The following is a 17,217-nucleotide window of genomic DNA, read 5'->3' as shown; positions in this document are numbered from 1 at the left end:
AAAATTACACATTTTTTGCAAAGGTAGAAAAAATTAATAATAATAATAATAAAAAAAGAATTTCTGCATCAGGGGATTCCTTAAGGCAAAACTAGGATATTCAAGAAAGAGAATACTAGATGGAGAATCTCTTCAGAGGGTCTTGAAAATGTGAGGTGCTTCAAAATTACCCTAGATGAAATCCTCAAAATGGATTCATACTCTACAAGGACCAAGAGGAAATTTATGTCTGGATCTCAAGTAGCACTGTTTCACTTTACAGGTGATGTAAGGGGCTTAGAAGGGTTAAATAATTCATCTAAGGTGCAAGGCTAATTAAGGATTCAAAATCAGGTCTACACTAATTACAAGTACAAAGGTCTTCCATTGCATCAAGCTCCAACCTTCGTAAATGTAGAATAAATTTAAAGTGTTGAAAAAACAAAAGCTTCTTCAGTCAACTAACCTCAAGATTGGAATGACTTTTCTTATCTGTCTTTCCTATTCTTTTCTCCAAACTACGTCATCAACAAAACTTGAATTGTTAAGACCAAGAAGGTGCTTCAAAGATGATCTATGCTTGTACTCTAATGGACTCATCTGTTCATTTTTATTAAAAAACAAAACAAAAAACTAATGACAGGAAATTTGGCCCAGTATCTTATCTTAACTCTAGCACACAGTATCATAAATATGGTGCCAAAGGCCAAGTTGAAGGCTTGTTGTAAATTAACTCCTTGGAGTTTACACATTTCAAGGTTTCCACAGATAGTCTTTTTCAGGTGTTAAGAGACAGCAAGGCTTCGTTAAGACATCAGGCCAAGAATGCAGGAAAAGAATAAAACCACTCCTAAAGCACTTTGCAAACATACGAAGTCAAAAGAAATGCTCAAATAAGAATTGCAGATAAAAAGTAATTTTTCAAATTCAAAGCTTTCTCATCTACAGATCCTTAAAATATTCAACAAGAACTTGAAACAAACACTGTGATCATAGAAATCCTGCATTCTTACAAAAGGCACAGAAACGTATCACTTGTTAGTGCGGCGCTCATTCCCACGTCTAACAAGATAAATAGCTGTTTTCCTCTCAGCTCCTGTTTGGGGAAAAGGGTTTGCGGTATTTGCACTGGATCCAAACTCGATACATTGTTAGCTGTTTCCCCCGGTTTACTTGGAGCCGGTGATCCACCATGTTCTGAACTTTTTCCAATCCAGCAGTAGTGAAGAGTGTATCTAGTTCATCTGGTTTAGGAAAGATAACATTGGCAAAATTGTTTGTCCAACAGAAAAACATTCAGTTTACCATGCCTCATATTTACCTAAACTCTTATGATTTTTCCTATGATGAAATGCCTGCTCTTCCTTCCACACATATGAACATGCTGAGTCGGTGGTCTCCAAAAGTCTGGATTGTGAACCCCCATTTACTTACAAATTAAATGCACGTACTAGTGCAGTATTAATTTTTAAAAATGAGATAAACATGATATAAGGCTTGATTTTGGTGGCAATAGGTAGACCCTGGAGTAGGGGAATGATATAGTCAGACCTATGCTTTAGGAAAATCACTTTAGCAGCTGTGTGGACAATAGGCTGGAGAGGGGAGAGACTAGAGGCAGGACAACTGATTATGAAGCTACTGCAAAGGATAAGGCAATAGGTGGTAAGAGCTAAACCAGGGTGATGGTTATGGGAGCAGCAAGAAGGGGACAGAGGTGAGAGAAGAGTAGTAAACAGAACACTAGCCTTAAAAGTAAGGAAGACTTGGGTCCAAATCCATCTCAAACACTAGCTGTGTGACTGGAAAAGTCTCTTAACCTCTTTGTGCCTCAGTGCCCTCATCTGTAATATTAGGGGACTAGACTCAATGGTCTTTAAAGGCCCCTTCTAGCTATCTATAGTCCTATGTGGAGCCAGAAATGACAATATTAGGAAAATGACTGGATATGTGGGATGAGAGTCATGAGTTTAAGATGTCATCTAGGCTATGAACCTGGATGACTAAAAGGATAATGGTGCCCTTGATGTTCTTAGGGAGGTTTGGAAGAACAATGTACAAGGCAGAGTCAGGGTAAGGCACTCTTCCTTGCCCTTATCTTCCCTTCACTCCTCCCCCAGGCTTCTCACTGGGCTGCTGCGAAGGAAGAGCAATATGGCTGCTCACATCACACTGATGAGTCACCAGTGACAATTATTTTGCTGAAACAGAGGATCATCAGCCCTTATCATCTGCCTCACTGGGATATCCTCTGGACTTGTAGGTAATTCCATATGCCTGGCTGAGGCACTTTAAGGAGCTCTGGATCTTACCATGTACCTCTGGACCCTTAGAACTTCTGAACCTTCCTCTGCCCTGAATTTTCTTACATGTTTTATCTCCCCCATTAAAGCATGAGCTTCTTGAGGATGGAGAATATCCTGATTTTTCTATTTGTATCTCCAGCAAACATAGTGAAACCCTAGTTTAAGGGTGTTTCATGTGGAAGTACTATGCTTTGAATGCTTTCACTATACATGTGTGTGTGTGTCTGTCCCTATAAAAGTTTACTACCTCTATTTATAAGAAGGGAAAAGAAATGACAGAGTATAATTTATGAGGCCACTGGAGTCTGATAGGTCAAAGTACAAAGAAGGAGCCTGTGAAGAATCATATTTTTAATAGCTGGAAGGGACCTTGGAGATCTTATTTTATAGGTAAGGAAACTGACACAGGTCAATGCAGATGAGAGGAAAGCTTTTTTCTGGCTTGTGCATGTCCTTTATCCTTCTAATTGTTCTGTAGCTTGGAGTAAAGAGAAGTCATATCATACCTTGTGTGAAGAAGTAAACTCTGGTACCATCACCTCTCACATAAAAATTTTCAGACAAACATCGACCTGAAGAAGAGATTGATATGTTGCCCAAGTCACATGGCTAAGGTTTCTCTTTTATATGAAGATACTCAATTACTAATAACTGTGCAAGAAGATGTTTTTTCTAGGCAGAGCACATCATTCTTTCTTGGTTACACAGGGTATTCTGAAATCCCTGCTATCTTTTCCCCTACAAAGGGCAAGATAGGCTCTAGAACAGAACAGACCAGTAGATGTAATTTAAAAAACTAAGTGTCCAGAAATACCTGTTTTAAATCGGAGCTGAGCCATGTCATAACGGCCATAATCTCGCAAGAGAATCATCCCTCCAGGTTTCAAAAGATAGCTCAGTCGGTTGATGGCATTCTGCATCCTGGGTGAGGGGAAAGGAAAGAAGAAAGAGGGAAAAGGCCATAAAGAAAATTAAGTTCTCCCTAATGACAGGGCATTCTATTCATTCAACACTTTAAAAATATAGCAGAACCCCTTTATGATAGAACCATTTTAAAGTTTTAGTTTTTGTCTCTGATCTGGTCAGAATCAGGGTGCACAGGTGTTTCTCTGGTTGCAAATGCTTCCCACATACATCTGTTGGCCCAAGGCTACCCAGCAGGAAGCATAAAAAGAAGTTAGAGAGGAAGCGGATCTTTCCCTAGGATCAGGCTCAGTTTGGTGTTTCTGATTACTTAGGTCATTGTCTTGAACTGACTGTTGATTCCTTAATTTGACCCCTGAGGCCTCTTTGCTCTAAACTGTCTTGACTAACTCTCTGGCTCCTAAGTTTTTGATTTGCCACCACCAACAGAAAATGACAAATCTCCCTACCCTCTATTGCTATACTACTTGGCATTCAGATTAATGGTATACATCTGAACATAATTAACTATAAATTCCTTGGCCTCTGTCTTGTTTTAAGGGTTTCTAAATCCCTGACTTGCTCTGCCTTCTGGCAGCCAGTATACTCAACTCCTGGCCTAGCTCCAGATCTATCATACCTGGATTGCTCACGTCCTGTCTGTCTATGCCCCCTATACATCAGAAACAAGAATAATGCCTGCCTTACAGATATGCAGTCTTATGTGAGGCACATATTGATGTTTCATAGAACATGAGTTGTCCTATTATATGAGTGGAATGATGAAGTTAACCTTGCCATAACAGAGTTCTACTGTTGTTTTCCAAAGAGATTAAAATAAGGGAAAATTTAAATGCTATCTAACCAGTTTAAACTTCAATTCAAAATTAATACTTTGATAAGGAGGTTAAGTTAATTTAAAGTATCTAAAATTCAACTGGAGAGGACCTAAAACTAACTGTAGATAACCTAAAGGCAGTGATAATTATATAAAAGACAGGCTGAATCTATTAGCTGTGGGAACTTCTTTTCATACACTGTCAAAACTTGCATTATCTAGAAAGGTTAAAACCAAGATAGCACAAAAAGTCAAATATTGACTATTGTAGCCAATGGCTAAGAGAGCCAGAGGTCCAAACTAAGGTGGATCCCCAAGATGGAAAACGAGATGAGAAACAGAGATTAAAAATGCCACCCTTCCTGGTTAAAATTTACAAGAATCCATAAAGCATGGATGGGATGAGCTATCTACATGAAACTCTCTCCAAAGGAGCTCACCCAACAGTAAAACGTGGAGGCACGTAAATGAGATTAGCATTATGCTTTGGAAAGCAGCCAATAGATGATGCAATCAGTGGAAATAAACTGTACATTTAAGAATGCAAGTCTTACACTATACTGTATCTGGAGCAAAGTGGTCAGCTCTGGATGCCACAGTTTAGGAAGGACATTGAAAGGCCTTGAATCCATGCCAGAAGAGAAGTGGGCGAGGAAAATGGTATTATTTGGCCTGGAAAAGACTCAAGGTAGATGTGATACCTGTCTTCAAGCAGCATGCTACTCCTTCCTCTACCCTTTGCTGAGGACCTCACATTATACCCTTTACCAAAAGAAACTGAGATTATTCACTGAGAGCTCCTTGTTCAACTCTTATTCATTTCACATTTCCTGTAATACTGTCCCTATCCCCTCTTGTCTTTAATGAGATAACCATTCTACTTGCCAAGGACATCCCATCTTCATGTTCCCTTGGCCTCATCATGTTTCATCTTCACCATCAGATTGTTCCTCTTGTAATTCCTGCTCTATAAACTTTAATCTTTTTCTATATACTGGCTGCTTCCCTCCTGCCTATAAACATATTCATGTCTCCTATTCTTAAAAAAAATTCTTCACTAGATCCTACCATGCCTGCTAGCTAGTGTCCTATACCTCTCTTCCCCTTTTTATTTTTGAATTATGTGGAGAAAAAAATAAAATGCCAAAGCTCTTCAACTGGCCAACTCTTTGTAGTATTTTTAAAGTATGTTAAGGTACTAAGAGTCCCTTAGACTGCTGACCACACCCTCTTCAGGATATTCTTTCTTCTCTTGGCTTGTATAGACACTGCTCTCTCAGTTCTTCTACTTGACTGCTCCTTCTCAGTAATCCCTGCAGGATAATCCTCCATCTCTTGTCCCCCTGCTCTGTTCTTAGTCTTCTTCTCTATTCTTTCTCCCAGGGGTTCCATGACTATCTCTACCTCAAAGACTCTTAAATTTACATATCTAGTGCTACCTGGATGTTTTGCCAGGACCTCACTCAATGTCCAAATGGATTTATTAACTTCCTCCTAAATTTGTTTCTTCTCTAAACTTTCCTATTTCTGTCAAGGGCAACACCATTTTAAAGTCTTCTAAATCTGCAAATTTTCAATTATTTTTGTCTCTTCCTTCTTCCTCAACCCTCATATTCAATCAGTTGCCCAGTCATTGTGACTCTACCTCATCTCTTGTATCCACCCCTATTGTCCACTCAAAACAGCAACCGCTGCAGGTCTGAACCACATTACCTCTTACCTGGAATACTGTCATAGCCTCCTAATTGCCCTATTCCCAAATTTTCTCTCCCTTTCTAATACAACAGCCACCAAAATGATCTTTCTATATTAAGGGTCTGACCATGTTATTCTACTACTCAAAAACTTGCAATGGCTCTCCAGTGCCAACAGGCTACAATAGAAAACTCTAAGCCTGGCATTTAAGGCCTTCCAGTGGCTCCCACCATTTTAGTTTTGTCATACTAATCCTCCTACAAACCTTATGTTCTCTAGACTGTTCACTGATGTTCCCTGAACTCAACACTCCTCTCTACCTCTGTGCTTTCACAAGTCGTCTTGTGGCTCGACTTTTTTATTCCTTTCACCCTTTAGGATCCTTATCTTTCTCAAGGCTTAGCTCAGTTACCACTTCCTCTAGGAATCCTTCCTTGATCCCTGAGGCTACTGATGCTCTTTTTCTTTGATTTTCCTCATAACACCATACTGTTGTCAACCATACCCTTTCATCGAAGTGGAACATAGGCTGCTTATGAGCAGTGACTATTTTTTAACTCCATTCGATTAAAAAAGCATTTATTAAATCTATGTAGTACAGTACTTTGTACTCAATATCCTGGTACTTATTAGTATCTACTGAATTGCTGAAGATGAACTTCATTGATGGCCAAGTTTAGCTATAGGGAAAAATTATGAAGAAAGGTGCTCTCCCATCTAACCAAGCAGTGTTTCTTTTCTCACTCCTGAAAACTTCTATAACAGCCCATTTTGTCTTCTATTAACTAAAGTAGAATGTATTTCTAGAGATGTTTGCAATTGAAGAAAGTATTACTGAACATGGAAAAGTGGTAGTCAAGACCCAAGAGAATAAGGCTAAGGTGGCAGAATGACATCATGGGGGAACAGGGGGAGGGGGAGGGAATGGGGAAAAGGTTATGTAATTATAATGCAGGTCACAGGTACGGATGTTAGGGGAATTACAAAGGGTACTTGAGGGTATGTGTAGAATCTGTAGAATCCACCCCAGCATTTGTCCCACCTATTTACTTTGCTGGTAGCTGAGATTCAGAGGAGTATTCTGCCAATTAGGGTGTCTGACCTTCCTGGCCAAAGTAACGGATCAAGTTAACTCATACCAAAGAAGCTTCTTTTGAAGGGGCAGGATACGTGTATATGTGTGAAAAAGACTGAGTGAGTGTAACGGGTGTGTGTACAGGGTAGGTGGGGGGGGGGGGAAGAAGTGGACAGAGACAGAAAATGAAGTATATGAAGGGCTGTCATGAAAATGACACAGGTCATCAATTCCTATGTCTGCAGATGACTGAGTAAGAAGACTGAATAAACTCTTTTGAGAGATTTAATTAGGAAAACTGAATTGTTTTTGGTGTCTGGAGTTACAATTTCACTGGTGTAGGTAACTCCCAGTATGGAAACTCCCCTCACTGGCAACTACTCTACAATTTGTAGTCTAACAGAGTTGTTTGGGTCACTGAAAGATTAAGTAACTCGCCAAGTCTGAGTGTCATACAGCTACTGTGCATCAAGAGAAAGGACTCGATCCCAGGTCTTCCTGACTCCAAGGCTGGCTTTATATTCTCTATGCTACACTGTCTCCAAAGACATATAATAATAATTGATGCTATATACATAGCACTTTATAGTTTACGATTTGCATCATTCATTTGCTTAATCCGTGTGATGATACAGGGCAAAGTTTAACAACTGAATTGTAAAGAAGACACACTTTAGGGATTTTGTTGTTTGTTCCATGGTTTCAGGGGCAGCTAGAAGGGGGAAATGACAACTGCTGAGAAATACTCATTGCCTCTATAAATATTTATTTTCAATTGAGAGTCCCCAAGTTTTATACAGAAGACATGATCACCAAGCAGAGTTTTGTCTTTGTGACCAATTTCAGAAAGATCCAAGACTTACTTGTCTGGGACAATTGATGAAAGGACAAAGATGAGAATAATGATATCAAGACTCTCCCTGGGCATCGGGTAACTCTTATCCTCATCACACAGATCGTGAACGAAGGCAAAACATCGAGAAGGATCATACTCTGAATTTGTCTGTAGCAACATTTTCAACAAGGACAAAAAGGGTGGAAATGTTAACAATAATCTTGAGAAACATACCTTGCAGGAAATGCAATGATTACCCACTGAATGACTGCATACATAATATGGTTAGGGAGCAGACCTGTGATTTCATTAGTAAAGGTTAATTCCCTGGTGAGGAGACTGTCTACTAAGGCAGGTCAGGCATTTTCTCTGCAAAATACAGTATTAGAGAGAACACTGAGAATTTAAGTGATTTGCCCAGGGTCACAAAATAAATACACTTGAGAGGCAGGACTTGAATCCAGGTCTTCTTAGTTTTAAGGCTGGCTCTCTGTGACATGCAGCCTCTCACTAATACTTAGAAGAAGTACTCGGCTTGTAACTTAGGGAACTTAGTTGTGTGTGGGCTGGGTAAAAGTGTAAAGGAAAACACCTTAAGTGGGCATTGGTAACCCTTAAACTAAACTCCTTTAGCTCTCTAATCTGATCATTTAACCCAATGCTGCACTTGATGCAACAGGAAGTGAGAGCTGGAAAAAAGATGACAGCTCTGTAAAAGAAGGACGACACCTGCTTCTTAGGATACTAAGAATACACATGAAAATGTTCAAGGTTAAAAGAGATTGACCTGTCCTTAGTCTTTTAAAAAATATTCTTGCCTGAAAAATATTAGAGAAAACCATAAGATTCATTAAAAAAAAATCAACTTCTATATAGTCATTTAGTTATTAAAGAAGCTAAGACACTTTTAACAACTTCTACATAGTAAACATACAGTTACTTAGTTATCAGAGAAGCTACAACACCTTTTGCTGCTAATATTGTATTATTCAACTGTAGACTCTTAAATACAGGGACCATCTTATTTATTTTTGTATCTCTCTCAAGAGTTGTGAACATAATAGGTACCTCAATGAAATTTTATTAAGTTAAATAAAAGTGAATCACAAAATTTTAGAGAAGCCTATCTAGAAGAGTATTTAGTCTCCCCCTCCTTTTCAAGAGAAGGAAGCTGAGACCCAGAGAGGCTGGCACAGTACCTGGCACAAAGTAGGTGCTTAATAAATGTTTGCTGATTGACTGATCAAAGCCACACAGTGAGTTAATAGCAGAGAGAGTGTCATATTGTTTCTATGGCAACACACCATTCTGGTCTTTAGCAAATGGGGGTTCTAACCTACCAGTGGTGGGAAACCTGCAGCTTTGAGGCCACATGTGGCCTTCCAGGTCCTTGGGCATGGTCTTTTAACTGAATGCAAGAGAACAAATCCTTTTACTAAGGGGATCTGTGAAGTTTGGATTCAGTCAAAGGGCTGCACTTGAGGACCTAGAGGGCCACATGTGGCCTTGTTTAGGCAAAGAGTCAAGCAGATATAAATTTAGAAGAACAAAAACCTTTTCACTTTTAAGCCTTAGTATGAAGAGAATATGGTAAAGTACGTTGGATACTTAACAGATTTATCTGTTCCCTTGACAGTTCCCTCAGGTGAAAGTTGCGGATATGCAATATTCCACTTACCTGGACAAGATCTACAGCTGTGGTAGAAAAGTCACAGCAATATACAAAGAGTCCTGGATCACTAAAATAAGCAAAAGAAATAGAAATTACATTTTTTTTACCTTCAACTGCAAAACGCTATATTTCTACCCAATAAACAATTATTAGAGAAAGTGACATAAAAGTAGATAAACTGGCCTACATTTCTATTTGCTCTTTTTCCCTTTCTTGGGTTTTTGAACTGATACATGTGATGGCAGCAGATAAAAATTAGTTGCTGTCAGTGCTCTTATGTTCTATTCTGATTAAAATTCTTGTTTATAATCTCTGAAGCCTTGTGTCTTGTGGGGCCAAATTACCTTGTATGGCAGATACACAATCAGAGCAATTGTCTTTAGGGTGTTTGTTGTATTAAACATCTATAACTTACTGGTCATTCTAAAAACATTACTTACCTCTTTATCACTTCACAACAGCTGCAATTCAAATTAACAACAACTAAAATCCATTTTATTCAAATTTATAAAACACTAACCATTCAAACTAAAGGCAATTTACTTGTCATATTTAAGAGGCAGTGCAAATTAAATGTCTTAGGATCTGTATGTATTTAAATATTACAAATCATAACTAACTTATGATTCCTTGATCTTTTATTTGGTCGTTCCCTAGTAAATTCATAGTGTGGCAATGTGTTCCTCAGTTATCCCTAGATCCCTTTTTTCCCTGTAAAAACTTCAATGAGTGTGATGTACAACTTCTATCCTAGCAATGTGACAATAACTCAGTTTGTCAATCTGATGCTGACCGCATAATGTCTTGGAGGGCAGTGACTATAGCTTTCTTTGATCAGCTAGTCTCCTTTTATTAAGCATATAGTAAATATGATTAAAAAATAACCAACCAACCAAAAAACATCAGGATGATCCAGCTAGTAGAATATGTTTCAGGCATGTCTGGTATTGTAGAGAAGAGAGAATTACTTCTATGGGCTAGAGCACAGGTGGTGTATGACACCTGAAATGGATGGAGAGGAAAAGACTAGAAGAAAGGAGGGTGATTCCTCACTATGTGTGGCAAACAGGGAAGGGGTAAATTAGGGAACAATCTTTATCACCTCCACTTAAGGTGGAGGACTCTTAGGCTAGCTGTCTAGGGTAAGAAATCCTTTGGAAGGTCTTATTTGGGAAGCTACAGAAAACAAGGTATTTAAAATAATGACAACTATATTTAATATAACGGATTTCTTTTGTAACCCTACACCTTATTTTACACATTTAAAAGTATAATTCTAAAAAGGGGTCCATTGCCCCACCAGAGTGCCAAAGAGGTTCATCACACTATAAAGGTTAAGGTTAAGAACTTCTGCCTTGGAGCTTAGAGGCACTACATATTAAAATAATACTTTCATTTCTGGACTTGCTAAAATTACATCAGGGCACCGAAAATAAAACTCCCTTTCTATCTCTTTGCTGTTATGTTTAAACTTTACACCACTTACTTGTTAGTATGTAAAATTGGGAAGACTGTGTTTCCCACACCACAGCCAACCTGCAGAGGGAAGAATTGTTATTCATTAAAGTTTGGGATTATTCTACTGATTTACTCACTACAATTACAACGTTCTTGTAACAAGTTGCCTTTTTACCCTCCCACTGCTCTCTCACAACCACTATCCTCTGACTATAGGCAGACAGAATCACCATTTCTGAGAGCTGATCACTAAACAATTTGACCTTAGGCACTGAGGAGAAGTAGGCTTAAAAGACAACAGTACACACTCTCTAGGCAAAAAGAGTTGGTATAGAATAGAGTGAAATTATCTTTCACTTTACGGAACACATAAGAGTCCCACAAAATTGGCTCTAAAACAAATACTATTTTACTAATAACTTTCACTATACAATCAGAAATACAATCTCACAGAAAAATCCCTAATAAATTCAATTGAAATTTTTTGGCAAATATTTCTAGCCAGCCCTATGAAGTGTTGGGTACTGGAAGTTTATACTACATAAACACTTTCTCAATTCTAGGATTGCCCTTCAAGCACTGTTCAATTTTAGACTGAAGAAATTTTGCCCATGCCTTGGAAACCCGAACATTATCTTTTGAATTCTTTTATTTATTTATTTATTTTTTTGGGCAGGGGGAAGGCAGGGCAATTTGGGTTAAGTGACTTGCCCAAGGTAACACAGCTAGCGTGTCAAGTGTTTGAGGCCGCATTTGAACTCACGTCCTCCTGACTCCGGGGCCGGTGCTCTACTTACTGTGCCACCTAGCTGCCCCTATCTTGAATTCTTAGAACTATAAATGGTAGAGGGCAGAAATTAATTGAAGGCTTGAAACCCTCCTTAGGATTTAACATTACAAGATAGCACTGTCTTGGGACCATTTACATGACTGAGATAACACAATATACAACCTTTTTGTATTATCACTTTAGTTAATAACATCTGGTGATTACAGGGTATCTCAAAAGTCTTATTATAGTTTTAAATTTTTTTAAATTTATTTTATTTTTAATTTATGGAATAAAACAAACATTTCCATAACAGTGTAATTAAAAAAGATAACTGCACATGAAATGGCTTATCTATCACGTACAACTTGCTATTGTTTTAAAATATATAATAAAGTTATCACGTAAATTTCTCTCTCCCCTCCCTCCCAAGGCTACCAGTTTTAATTTTAAATTTGTTAAGTTTGAATAGTTTTAAAGTTATACTATTAAAGTTTTAGTAGCTTAAAACTGCATTAAGACTTTTGGGAAACCCTACACATTTGAAGGTAGTCCACTCCAGAGTGGAATTACCTCTAAAACTTTGGTCTGGTCCTGTCTGGATCACTTTTCTTTCAAAAGATCCCGAACACACGAGAGTGATATGAGTATCAACCCAGAAGCTTAAGCCTGGTTGATTTCTGTCACTGCCATCATCAAACAGCAACAGTCTTCAGTCTGCTGTTATCTATAGCGTACCAAGTACAATAAAAGTTTCAATATTTAAATTTTAAAGTTTGATGCATGAGGGTTACCTCTAGTATGCGGTAGGTGGCTGAGGAACCAGGATAGCCATCAGTATTTATATCCAGATGACAGAGTTTCTGAGTTGCTTCATCTATGGGGTGCTTCTGCTCCTTATGATCAAGGCTGTATGAAGAAGCCTTGTGCTGCTCTTGAGTATTAGATACTATTAACCCAAGCCCATCTCCACAGTCTCTGTGTTCTGTTATTTCATGGCCACTGTCTTTTAACAGCAAGCTCTTCAGGTTACTTTGGTTCTGGCGAGGAGTCAGTTCAGGAAATTCAGTAAAAAGCCAGTGTCTATCTTTGAAAAACCCATTTTCGTGGATTTTGTAGAAGTTATTCCAGTATTCATGTGCATTGACCTCATATTCAACTGTAAAGAGAAAAAGACAATTATAACTCATACGTATATAGTGCTTTAAGGTTTACAAAGCACTTTTATTAACCAAATATTTGATATTTAATTGAATTTATTTATGGACATAAAAGGTTTCTCCGAACACTGTTTCAAATTAATATGTCCTCAAATTACTTCAGATTTTTAAAAAAAGCAGAGACAGTGAAACTTTGGCTAAAGGGAAAAATGCTCTCGTTAGAAATAAAAAAAAAGTTACTGAATGAAAGGACAGAAGAGAATAAAAACAGCACAGATTGCAGAAAAGGTGGTTTTTCTTTAGGATAGTCCTGGCATTTGAGATTTTTTGCCCTATTACCCAATATATTACCCAAAGGGTATTACACTGACATCCTACATTCACTTTATCAGACTCTCCTCTCCCTTCCTTTATTTAGTTTCATCTCTATATTCTTTTTACCTGCCTGGCAGAACTTTTCTGGGTAAAAGCTATTAGACCCAACTTCCTTCCAGCTCTAAGACAACATTCTATTTTCCAACAACTTTGAAAGACTTTAGAACACTGATAAATGCAACCATGACTGAAAACTAAGCACACCACCCACCTCCTGCCACAGAAGTGGTGGCCTTAAAATATAGAATGAGATAAATATTTTTGGACAGGGCCATTTGATTATGCATATTTGTTATGAGGGTTTCCCCCGCTTCTTGCTCTATGGAGGAAGGGGATTGGGAAGGAGAAGATAAATGTTCTTAACCCTATTTTCTAAGGATATTTGACACTTGAACACAGGTACCTCTTCTGACTGGTACTTAGTAAAAACATAAAATTTGCCCTGTTCCCCTTAATTGGCTGGGACCTGAAGGCCTAATAAATAAATAAATACCTGTTGAATGATCTCCCACTTTGCAATCCAGGCAGGCACGTAGAGAAAATGTATTTTCAAAAGTATATTGTTCAAGTGACTAAGCAGGTCAAATCGCACTAATTTTCAACTACAAACAAGGTTAAGGAGAGCACCACAAATGGCGGCTTTCTTTGTATCCCTAGGGTTCAGCACCGGGCTTAATAAATGCTTGTTGCTGGAGGTGTCTTACTCAACTGGGATAAACACTGAAAATGTTATCCTTAGGACACCAAGACTGTTTTTTTAGCATGAACACAAAAACTATATATAGATATATATACAAAACAACCTGACAGAAGTTCCTTTTCTATAGCAAATGATTTGCCTGTACTAGAGCTCTATCATACAACAAAATAACACTAAACTTAGTGAAAAAGCATCAAACCCTGCAATGCAACACTCCCAAGTGCTCCTGAACCAGATTAAAATGTAATTAGGAAATACTTAACAAAATAAATGCCCCTGCCCCTGCCCCAGGTTTCAGTGGCCGTCCTTCATATGAGTTTGACACTACCGACTTAGGGGATAGGGCAATGGGTTTGGAGTCAGAAAGCCTCAGACATTTACTGGCAATGTGACCGTGGGTAAATCATTTCATCTCTCAATGTCTAAGTTTCCTTATCCATAAAATGGGGGGTTTTAGATTCAGGTCCCTCTTTCAGGTCCTTTTCAGCTCTAAATCTAGGATTCTATAAAAATCAGTAAAGACACAATCTCTAACCTTTAATTTAAAGGCGGTGGGAGCAGAATAAGACAACAATGTAAATAAAGACGAAAAAATGCGTAACAGGAACAAAATTTTGAGAGCTCAAAAGAAGGAAGCAAAGTGTGGGTGTTTCCAGACGTGGGGAAATGACGTGCCTAAAGACAAACGTAACCCACGGTACGATACTTGCCGGCCCTCGCCCCACCCCTTCAGGTTACAAGACCCTCGGGTGTCCCAGCTAGGGGCCCTTGGGGGTCGGGCAGCACCTTGCTTTTCGGGCGGCACCCGCTGGGCGCTGTTCTCCTGGACTCTCTTCTCCGCCGCCGCCTCCTGCTCTTCGGACCATTCCACGTTGTCCCTGTCGGAGAAAAGCAAACGGGTGTTTCAGGGACCCACAGGGCTGACCCTGCCCCCCCCCCCCCCCATCATCCTGCAGGGCTGCAGGACCGCCGGGGGAAAAAAGGGATTCCCAGAACGGCAGCACGTGACCTCCGGCTACGAAGAGACCGGCCGCTGCCCCTAGGACTGTCTCCATGGCGACGCTGGGGGAGGGGCAGAGGTTGAGGAAGCGGAAGAGAAGGCAAAGGGGTGGGTTGGAAGCAGGGGAGGCTGTTACCAGGCATTATGGTGGAAAACACGGGCCGGATCGTTCAAGAACCGAGTGCCAAACTGTACTCTCTTTCCGCCGTTAGCAGCAGAAATATCTCCCGGACTACAGTCGGCCATGACGCAGGAAGCGGAAATACTTTCTCCGCCCTGAAGAGAAGTCCCCTAAGAGCCATCCTGGGTGGCACAGAGAGCTGGAAAGGCCGAGCGCAGGCGCAGAGTCAAAATGACTGGGCGGGAAAAAGAAGGCGAAGAATCTAGGGTCTGATTGGAGGAGAAGGAGGAAGTTCGGGTACGGTTTGGGAGATAGGGGCGGGGCTGACTCCATCCTTCTCTGGGCTTGCTTTCCGGTTTACTGGAGCCCCGCCTATCGGGGAAAGCCCTGGGCGGAGTCAGGCTTCCCCCCTGGGAGGATTGACGTGGCGTAAGAATGGATGGAAAGGTGGCCGCTAAACCAAAAAACCGAGACTCGAATTCGGATATAGTCACATCTGTACATTCTAGGGCCTAAGAATCTCGGCCGTTTTCTAAGCCTAGGAGTTTCAGAGAAGGTCTCTACATGCAGTGGTAGAAGGGAGCTCCTCATGCGGGAGTTCCCTGTATCAATGAAATCATAGGACCAGTCTCTGACCTATAGCTACTGCTGCAGTGGGTCCTTCTCATTTTACAGATGAAGAAACAGATTTAGAGAGGCTGTGACTCTCTTAGGATTACACAGGTAATAACGTCTAGCATTTATATAGTTAAGACTTGCGAAGGACTTTACAGATATCTCATTTTGTCCTCAAAACAACCCTAGGAAGAAGGTGCTCCCATTTTACAGAGGGGAAAACTGAGGTTAAGTAATTTGCCCAACTAGTTCCCGTCTTGCTGACTCCAGATTCAGCAGTCTATCCAGTGTGCCACCTAGCTGTCATGAGTAAGAACCACAGGCTGTGAACCCAGAGCTAGTGTTCTTTCAAGATGAAAAGCTTTCTGAAGGCGCTCTGAAAGCTGGGAAGAAATTGCTGGGGCTTGGCACCCTAGAATGCCCCAGAGTCGGAACTGGAAGGATCATGGGGAATTTTGAACTTCAGCAAACAATAAACATTCATTAAACATTTATTATATATTTTTCTTCATTTTTTAAATTATGTACAGTAACATGTATATTAGCAATACAATGATTTTAAAAAATACAAATGTCCACTTTAAATCTTGTGCCCTTATATTTTTTTTCAATTAATACTTCTCATTCATTCTCAATAACGGATATCAATAACAGTCTTACTCTACTAAGGCAATGCATTGAATTATTTTTTTTAGTAGGAAAATTATATAGTGTGTTTTAACAATAATTATTAAATTGATAATAATAATGATCTAATAATAGTTAATAGCATTTATTGACAATTTAATAAAATTTAACATTAAAAATTTAATAATATTTAATAATAGTATTTTCACTCCTTTTTTTGGTGTTGTGGTTCCATACCTGAATTTTAATTCAGAGCAGTGCTATTGCACATCAATACATTATGTTGAAATACATGTGGCATACCACAAAATAAGTATCTTGTTACTTTTCTTTTTAAAAACTTGTTCTTCAAATTAAAAAAAAGCACTCAATACATACCTCATAATGCAGCAAGATAAATTCCCCCATTGGTCATGTTCGTTAAGGTATGTCTTTTTCTGCATCTAAATCTTCTCAGTCAGGAGGTGAGTGGCATATACTCTCTCCTCCCTTCCCCCCTGTCTCCCCCCCCTTTTCCTTTTGGTGTATGTTATCTTCTCCCATTAGATTGTTACCTCTCTGAGAGCCCAGGCTATCTTTTTTGTATTTTTATCTCCACCGCAAAGTACCTGTCACATAGTAGGTGCTTATTTAATGCTTATGGACTGACTCACCGACTTTACTTATATGGCCACTACCCTAGTTCATGCCCTCATCATCTTTCACCTGGTCTATTTTTAATAGCTTTCTAGTGGTTCTACTTCCCTGAAACCCCTTCCTTCTCCCACCTATCCTTTATACAATTACCAAAGTGGTCTTTCTAAAATCTGATTGTCACTCCTCTGCAGATAAAACTCCGTGGCTTCCTAGGATCAAATAAACTCCTCCAGTTGTCATTTAGAGCCCTTCAAAATTTGATTCTTACCCATCTTTCCAGGCTTATTGTACTTTATTCCCTTTCGTGTGTAAGAATCATAGACACTTATCCTAACACTACAGAGCACATATTACAAGATACTCTTCAAAATAGTTTTTTTTAATGTTCCTCATGTTTCCTTAATGTTCCATCTTGATGCCTTTGCATAGCCTGTTCCTTCGTGTCTGCAGACC

At 39.3% G+C, this 17,217-nt stretch overlaps 1 protein-coding gene across 1 annotated transcript; it reads right to left on the bottom strand.

Annotated features, from left to right (window-relative positions):
- Window positions 1–69: 69 nt before the first annotated feature.
- On the bottom strand, window positions 70–15,127 carry METTL2A (methyltransferase like 2A). The gene is made up of 9 exons (XM_036756163.1): window positions 14,902–15,127; window positions 14,552–14,643; window positions 12,325–12,689; window positions 10,790–10,839; window positions 9,310–9,370; window positions 7,660–7,799; window positions 3,100–3,206; window positions 2,792–2,857; window positions 70–1,223 (listed from the first exon to the last, which is right to left on the bottom strand). The coding sequence occupies exons 1-9, from the start codon at window positions 15,009–15,011 to the stop codon at window positions 1,069–1,071; spliced, it is 1,146 nt and encodes a 381-aa protein (XP_036612058.1). The 5' UTR covers window positions 15,012–15,127; the 3' UTR covers window positions 70–1,068.
- Between the last annotated feature and the right edge of the window lie 2,090 nt (window positions 15,128–17,217).

This window comes from Trichosurus vulpecula, chromosome 4 (genome assembly GCF_011100635.1).
Source record: "Trichosurus vulpecula isolate mTriVul1 chromosome 4, mTriVul1.pri, whole genome shotgun sequence".
Classification (NCBI taxonomy): domain Eukaryota; kingdom Metazoa; phylum Chordata; class Mammalia; order Diprotodontia; family Phalangeridae; genus Trichosurus; species Trichosurus vulpecula.
This window is presented reverse-complemented; position numbering and strand designations above follow the sequence as displayed.

Bases quoted from the DNA above. Each gene is read 5' to 3' on its own strand.
- METTL2A (XM_036756163.1), bottom strand. From the start codon at position 15,011: ATGGCCGACTGTAGTCCGGGAGATATTTCTGCTGCTAACGGCGGAAAG. The intron at 12,690-14,551 runs GTGCTGCCCGAC...TTCTCTTTACAG, and splicing joins GGTGCCGCCCGAAAAGCAAG to TTGAATATGAGGTCAATGCA. The intron at 1,224-2,791 runs GTATGATATGAC...TTCCTAAACCAG, and splicing joins AGTTTACTTCTTCACACAAG to ATGAACTAGATACACTCTTC.